General features: G+C 52.1%; 1 protein-coding gene across 1 annotated transcript in view; it reads left to right on the forward strand.

The window, feature by feature from the left end:
• Nucleotides 1–296: 296 nt before the first annotated feature.
• Nucleotides 297–8248, forward strand: part of PLEKHM1 (pleckstrin homology and RUN domain containing M1) — a 54890-nt gene continuing 46938 nt past the window's right edge. Inside the window, exon 1 of the mRNA XM_055387847.2 lies at nucleotides 297–443. Within this exon, the coding sequence (XP_055243822.1) occupies nucleotides 321–443 (123 nt within the window). The 5' untranslated portion in view covers nucleotides 297–320. The remainder of the gene's footprint in view (nucleotides 444–8248) is intronic.

The raw sequence follows: 8248 nt of genomic DNA on the forward strand, positions 1-8248 counted from the left end.
GAGGGAGGCGAAGTGACAGCCCCAATGTTGCACAGATGGTTCTGAGGCCAAACGAGGTCAGGAACCCAGAAGCCAGGATCTAGTTTGACGCAGACCTGCGGGAGGCGGGCGGTAAGGGATGCGTTCTCCCTGACACCGGTGCCTTCGCCTCTCTGCGCCCTGCAGGCGCCCCCAGTTCCCCAGCCTCCCAGACCTCGCATCTGCCCCGGGGCTCAGCTCCCAGGGACTTCCGGGAGCAGCTGGCCCCGCCCCAAGGCTCCTTCGGGCTGCGCGATTGGCACCGCGGGCCGGGGGCAGGGCCGGAGCGCCGAGCCAACGTGATGGCGTCAGGGGCCGGGGCGCCGCTTCCTGTTGTCAGTGGCCGAGAGACCGCATCGTCGGCTCGGAGGCTGAGGGGCTGCCGCGGCCGGGATCGCCACTCGCCTCGCTCCTCGCTCAGCTTGGTGAGTTAGGAGGGGGTCAAGATGCGAGGAGGGCGGCGGAGGGGTGGGAGGGCCGAGGCGCGAACGGGCGGTGGGCCTCCCGCTCCCTCCGCGATTCCCAGCCCCTGGTTACCCTGAGACTGCCCGGCTTCAGAGCCCTCAGCCCTGTCCAGCCCGCGCCCGCCCCGCTCCGACCCAGCCTTCCCCCTGCACCGCCGCTGTGGCCCCGTCCCCTCCATCTGTCCAGCCCCCAGCCCGCGGCCGCATCCCCTCACCAGCGGTCTTGCTTAAATGCAGCTTCACTCGTGACCCCACTTTACCCCAGTTCCAACCCCGATCTCGGCCACGTCCCTTCGCCCCGCCCTGACACACCTCATCCTCTCTCCCCACCCCTCTGGTAATCCCGATGCTCCGCGCTCACCTCCCCGAGACCCACCATTCAGGTTTCCCCTTTTCTGGCTCAGCTTTCTTATCCCAGTCACCCCCATCCCCTGTCCCGCTCCCCAAGATCTGCTCATCCCAAACGTTCTACCTCCGCCTTCTCACCTAAGACCCACCCCCAAAGTAGGTGCCCTGTTGAGCTCACCGCTTTCTTCTGGATAACTCCGATCTCAGCCTTATTCCAAGTCTTAACTGTGTCTTCTCGTCCTTAGTCTCCTAGCCCACTGTATACCTTCCTTTGCGTCTCCTGCCGTACTGAGGACAGCCCATCCCTAAGTCTTTGCCAAACTGTCCCGAACTCTTGCTGCCTCCTTTCCTACCACCCTCACCCAATCTTGTTAAAAATGACATCTCCGTGTCCTTTCACCCCCGCTGACCCACCGCAACTCTTCACCCCGACTCTGCGTCCGTTGCTTCCCTCGACCCAACTCCCATTCAACCTGAGAACTTAGTGCAGAGTCGCCTGCCAACTCCACCAGCTGCCCCTCAACAGCCAAATGTAGGTGCTCACTCAGACCCGCAGTTACAGACTGAGCAGCATGATTGGCTGGTGCAGGGGCTCAGGTGGTAAATAAGGGTGGAGGAGCAGTGGGCTCTCCCCAACTCTTGGGTGGGGCCGGGGTTTTTCCTGGCATCTGGTCTCCTGCACCTGTCCTCAGGGATTGTGTTTCTGGCATTCATATTAAATGACTTGTGCTGGCTGCTGGAATGGTAGGTACCATTCAAATATCTGGAAGGTGAGAGATGGCCACTCACTCAGCTCACTTAGCACAGAATGATGGAAGCTGTCACTTCCTTCTGGTTGGTGTTCTCGCCCTGGAGAGCTTCTGGGAAGTTCTGTGTGGTGTTGGCTGTGGTCACAGAATATTGTTCGTGTTCCTTTTCTTGGCACTTGTAAGGGCCTCTCCCTGCCAGAGCTGATGGCAGATCAGTCCTGATGCTGAATTCAGGGGATATGATGGGTGCCAGAGGCAACGTTACCTGTTGTGAAGAGTATAGGTGAGTAGGTCCTGGGGAGGCTGAGGCCTAGGTGGGTACAGAGACTCTTGAATCGCTTTCTTTTCTTATAAGTGCTGGATCATTGACTTTTGGCCATCTGGGTTTCATGAACACAGGGAACCATGTTATCTCAGAGTAGCTGAGGCAGAAGGACATTCCAGAGGCACCCAAGTCCCATGCTCAGCATTTATAGTTTCCTGGGGGCTTTTTGGTACACATTTTCTCTGAATCCTGAGGACCCGGCATCAGATGGGTGGGCCATTTGATTGCAGCTTTTTTCTTTCTTTCTTTCTTTTTTTCGACGGAGTTTACTCTTGTTCCCCAGCCTGGAGTGCAGTGGCATGATCTCGGCTCACCGCAACCTCTGCCTCCCAGGTTCAAGCGATTCTCCTGCCTCAGCCTCCCGAGTAGCTGGGATTACAGGCATACACCACCATGCCCAGCTAGTTTTGTATTTTTAGTAGAGATGGGGTTTTCTCTGTGTTGATCAGGCTGGTCTCCAACTCCCCACCTCAGATGATCCACCCACCTCGGCCTCCCAAAGTGCTGGGATTACAGGCGTGAGCCGCCGCGCCCGGCTGATTGCAGTTTTAAAGGGCCCCAAAGAACATTGTCTCTGCTTGCCACTTATAGTCGTATTCCTTTGAAAAGTGAATGCTGTTTACCTTCAATGTCCTCCCATTAATATGCAGTATATTTAAGTTGTTTTCAGCCTTACTGGCAGCTTGGCTTAATGACAGGAGCTCCACAGTTACCCCAGCACTTAAGAGTTGTATACCCCAACTTCCCACAGTGTGTGAAGTGGAGGTACTTGCCCCGTGCCTTGTTTTTATTTTATTAATCAATTCATTCAACAGCTTATTTTTTGAGCACCAGTGTGTGCCAAACGCTGTTCCAGGTACTAGAAATACAATGGTGAATGGGTCAGGCAACGGTCCTGTTTTCATTCATTCAGAGTTTAGTCCTTGTTAGAATCCTCTGGGATATGGGACAATAATACAGGGAAGCTGGGTGATACTGGATGGAAGGAAGGAGGGAGGAAAGAAAGATAGCTAGTGTTCACTGACTCCACAATTCTGCCCTCATCCACTAGCCCTGAGTCTGGGAATCACAAGCTAGAAGTTTCTCACCCTTCATCTGGTATTTAATTGCTTCAAAGCTCCAACCCCCACCACCCCACCCATCACAGAAATCCAGCTTTCCTCAGGTGGACAGAGGTGCGGTTTCCTCAGTCAGCACTCACATGCCTGAAAGATCAGCTGCCTTTCTGAATCAGAGGGTAACTTTGTCATTCTTTTCCAATTGAAAAAACATGACTCATCAATTGGTACAGCAGTTGGATGGCTTAAAGCCAGGCTGTGGCTCTGAACAGCCAGTTACACAATTCGGGCAGTGGAGAGAAGGCCGTGGGGAGTGGCTGAGGAGTCCCTCAAGAGAAGAGGTTGCTGTTCACTGATGGTGGAGTGTTTTGAGAGTGGTGAAACCAGGTTATCCCTTTCTTCTTTTAACGTAAGTCTCATCCAAGTCATTCTCTTTTTTTGCTTCCTTGATCTCTGGAGGAAGTGAAATTGGACATATAGAGAAGGCCAGGCAGTATAATGCAGGAAACCAACCGGAACTGTTCCTTCCTAACTATGTTGGAACATTTAAGAAAGTATAGCTCTGAGACTTTAGGAGCATTGGTAGGACCTGGTCTCAGCTGGTTGGGGCTATAAACCTGATTGGCAGAACTGTTTCTTGTTGGTTTCAGACCTTCTGTGATGAAATGGAGCTTCCGAGTACCTCTAAAGAAGAAGTAATAGTTTGTCTGAATTTGAGCCAAAGACCTGAGGCCTTTTGGTCCAGGGAAAGATGCAGGAGTTGGGATGAAGAAACCAGAGAGTTCTGTCCCTTACCCGAGACCCATTGCTACTGAGCCTCAGTTTTGTCCTCTGTAAAACAGGGATAATCACTCTCTCACGGGATTGCTGTGAGAATTAAATGAGGTTAGAGAGGGACATCAGAGAAGCTTGCTTTCTGCACTCTGGAGAGCTATGTGAAGGCGAATGAATACATAGGGTGGCAGTAGACTTGGTGTGGTTTGGGGCTTCCTAAATGGCACCAGTCACCTTTCCCCTGCTAAGCTTTCACCCGTCATGTTCAAGAGCCCTTTGGTACTGTTGCCCAGCTTTGCCTCACTCCCTTCAGGTAGGTCTCCTTGAAGCCACACCTCTCTTCACTTTGGTTCTTTGTGTCAATGAAGAGCGTTTTGAGGACAGAAAGTGGAACCAGTTCCATAGGATGGTAGATTCAGAATCTGGGCCACCAGGGTGGGTGACGCAGTACTGTCCCCACAGTCAAGAGACACAAAGCCTCCTTCTGATTCCCGCCATGAGTTCTTATGTCACTGACCATCTGAGCCCTGCCTCCCTGAGCATGATGGAACAGATACAGATAGGTGGGGTGCTATGGCTGCCTACAAACAGAGGTGTCCTGCATTGTGGCTGGAACCCCAGAGACTCAGTCCTGTCTTGTGAATTTTCAAGTGGCTCTTCTGCTGGATTTCTCTGAGCTCTTGTCAGTCATTTTGTGGCATTTCTGACTCTGTTTTAGGCCAAGTGACCCTTCTCTTGTCTGGCCCTGTCTCTCTTAGCTTCAGTTTATTATTATTAATTTTTTTTTTTTTTGAGATGGAGTCTCGCTCTGTTGCCCAAGCTGGGGTGCAGTGGCACGATCTTGGCTCACTGCAAGCTCCACCTCCTGGGTCCACGCCATTCTCCTGCCTCAGCCTCCCAAGTAGCTGGGATTACAGGTGCCCGCCCGGCTAATTTTTTGTATTTTTAGTAGAGATGGGGTTTCACCGTGTTAGCCAGGATGGTCTCGATCTCCTGACCTCGTGATCCACCCGCCTCGGCCTCCCAAAGTGCTGGGATTACAGGCGTGAGCCACCGCGCCCAGCCAGCTTCAGTTTATTATTTATTTATTTATTTGAGACATAAATTATTTATTTATTTATTTATTCTTGCTTTGCTGCCCCAGCTGGAGTGCAGTGGCACGATCTCGACTCACTGCAACCTCCGCCTCCTGGGTTCAAGTGGTTCTCCTGCCTCAGCCGGTATGTAGCTGGTAATACCAGTAGCTGGTATTACAGGCATGGGCCACCATGCCTGGCTAACTTTTGTTTTTTTTTAATTAGAGACAGGGTTTCACCATGTTGGCCAGGCTGGTCTCAAACTCCTGACCTCAAGTGATCCTCCTGCCTCGGCCTCCCAAAGTGCTAGGATTACAGGTGTGGGCCACGGCACCTGGCCTATTTTGTTTTCTTAGCATACTGTTACTTTGGCCAGAGCACTCACTTACCAATGGCCTGCTCCTCCCAGTGAATACTCTGTGAATACTCTATCACTCTCAGCTAATTAGTTAATGAGGTCTTAATGGGCCTGGGCTATAATTCAAATTATTGGGTCTAAGTCCTTAGGGTCCCGGCCCTGTAGCTGGTTAAGGGAAGGGCAACTTTGGGGCTTCGGGCTCTCTCTAGAAGGGTGGGCCTGAGGGCCTCAGGCCACTGGAAATTGTGGACTGGGATTGGAGCCCAGGGTTTCGGAGCCAGAGAAGCTGGACGTGGCCTGCTGAGCTGCAAAAGGGTAGCCTTGATGGAGCCTGACCTCAAGACGAGGCCTGTTTCTGGAAGTGACCCTAGATGCAGAGTCACTGCAGCATACAACCCCCTTTTCCTGTCACCCCGTGGCCAGAATGTGGAACTGGTCTCCGGAGGAGGGCTCTGAGAATCCCTGGGTAGCTGGGAGCAGACTATGGTGAAGGGTGAGGCAGTCAGATGGGGCTGTAGTCAGGACTGAGGGCTCTTCTGGCCATCTGCAGCACCCGGCCTGTTACTGGGTCTGCAGGAACCATCCTCCATACATGCCTGCTTCCTCCTAAGGGACCTGACTTAGGGAGGTTGGCTCTGGGTCCTGACTCCCTGTGTCCTGTTTGCCCTCTGCTATCCCCAGAAGCCAGAGATCCAATCAGAGCACCTTCCACCATTTAGGGCCAGCCTGCCTGTCTGCTTTCCAAACCTCATGCTGCTCCAGGGCTGTCCAGGAAACCTTTCCTGCCACACTGGCCTTAATGTTCCCCTGCACCCCCTGTTCCCGGCCCCCAGCAAAAGGGTCTTCCCAGACCACCCCTGGAATCCTAGCTCTGAGGTGATGGCACTGTTGATGAAAAAGCCAAAATCTGTTAAATATTCGAAGAGGTTTATTCTGAGCCAAATGTGAGGGCCATGACCTGTGACATAGTCCTGGGAGGTCCTGAGAACATGTGCCCAAGGTGATTGGGGTACAGCTTGATTTTTATCCAAGTTACAGGCAGAAGTTACAGGCAAAGACATAAATTAATATATGTAAGGTATACATTGGTGGGGACAGGGTAAGGTGGATTAAAAGATTTTCCTGATTGGCAATTGGCTGAAAAAGTTAAACTTTGCCTAAAGAGTTAAAAGTCAGCAGAAGAAAAGCTTGGGGTTAAGATAAGGTGGGTTGTGAAAGCCAAGGTTCATGTAACATAGATGAAGCCTTCAAGAGAATAGATGGTAAATGTCTCTAAGGTGTCAGACTCTTAGTTAAATCTCCTCTAAATCAGGAAAAGGCCTAGAAAGGGAAGGGAATCTCTGCAGGACATAAATTTTCCCAACAAGAGATGGCTTTGCAGGGCCATTCCAAACTATGTCAAAAATATACTTGGGGGTAAGATACTTTGATTTCCTTAGGGCCTATTATCTCCCATGTGATGTTAGACCAGTCAGGTTGGAGTTGGTATCTTAATTGCTGAGAGTCTGTTCTGTCAGTCTTAGGATTCTGTTTTAATGTTAATGCTGGTCAGTTGTGTCTAAGCTCCGAAAGGGAGAGGCTAGGACGAGGCATGGCCCACGCCCCACTTCCTGTCATGGCCTGAACTCAGTTTTCAGTTTTTTTGAAATCCCTTTGGCCAAAGGGGGCCCATTCAGGCAGTTGGGGAGCTTAGAATTTTATTTTTGGTTTACAGCACTCACTCAGGAATTGGGTTTTCCTACGGCTGGGGTTGGCTTCCTCCTGGGGGCTGGTGGTGGAGTCAGGCCGCTTATCAGCCCTGGGACCTCAGGAACTTCCTTGACCTGGGTCAGCTGCCATATCCTTATCTGTCAGGTGGAGACAATAAAACAGCACTCCTAGGGTCCTTAGGAGGAACATAAATTAGGCAATATATGTGAAGAGAACTGAGCCCATTTAACTTTTCTTGGTTTTGTTAACTTCTTTGTGCGGTGATTGTTTGAGAGCTGAGACAGACATCACCTTTCCCGGTGTTCCCCTGATGCTCAGCCAGGAGTTGGCTAGAGATTTGTTTACGTGTGAATGTGCCTGCCTGGCCCAGGTCTGTCCAAGTTGCTGTGGTGGGGCCAAGCCAGTCAGCAGCCCCCTCAGGCTCAGGCTAAAGTCCCCACCCCACCCACCCCACCCCACCCCACCCCACCCCACTCCACCCACTCCCAGGAGGAAGCTGGCAGCCCTGAGGGATTTAACCACTCACTGACTTCAACTCTTCCTGCATACTCATTTAGGTGATGACATTCTTGGTCTGTAGGTTTAGGTGGCCACATCCACTGGGATGACAGATGCCAGGTACAACATATCAGGTACAGGTACATATCAGGCCCCGTGACAGGCATTTTACACATTCTCCATCTGAGAGGTCTGAGCATGCCTACCTGATTAGTGGCAAACTGCGATGAGACGTCATGGTCATCCCAGTTAGACACGTCCCTGTCTGTGCTGCTCAGGCCAGACCCTCGAAGCCCAAATGAAGAGCAGAAGTGTAGCAAGGGAGCCCTCCCCTTTTGAAGCCGTTCCAGTGGTACTTTTTACTGCTGAGCTGGCAGATGTTGGACTGGGACAGGAGTGAGGGATGGGGGCAGGGTGTTGCAGGACCCAGCCCCTGAATGTGATGTGTGAGCCTGTGAGCCCCTGCTTCCTGGTCCCAGTGGGTTCCTGCCACCTTCAGCTGCAGCCTCCCCCTCGAACCTGCAGCTCCGTATCTGAATCAGCCTGTCATTCCCTGCCTACAGGTTTCGATCCTACAGGGCCTTGGCTTTCTGGGCAGCATTTGATGTGAAGCGCCCTTACCACCTACTCCTTGGGGTGGACCCACCCCTGGCACCCAGGACTCCTTGCCTCCCAACGACTAAGCCCCCTGGGCTTTCCTTCCTTGTTTCTTTCCTTCAAATCTATTATCAGTTTTTACTTTTGTGTTCTTCAAAGGCCTTTTTGGTTGCAGTTTGAGTAAGAGAGGCTGACCTCCTGCTGCTTGCTGGGAATGGACTCTGGCTGGGGGGAAGTTCCCTGCCCATTCATCTGGCTGCCATCTGTCTCTTC

Source organism: Gorilla gorilla, chromosome 4 (genome assembly GCF_029281585.2).
Source record: "Gorilla gorilla gorilla isolate KB3781 chromosome 4, NHGRI_mGorGor1-v2.1_pri, whole genome shotgun sequence".
Classification (NCBI taxonomy): Eukaryota; Metazoa; Chordata; class Mammalia; order Primates; family Hominidae; genus Gorilla; species Gorilla gorilla.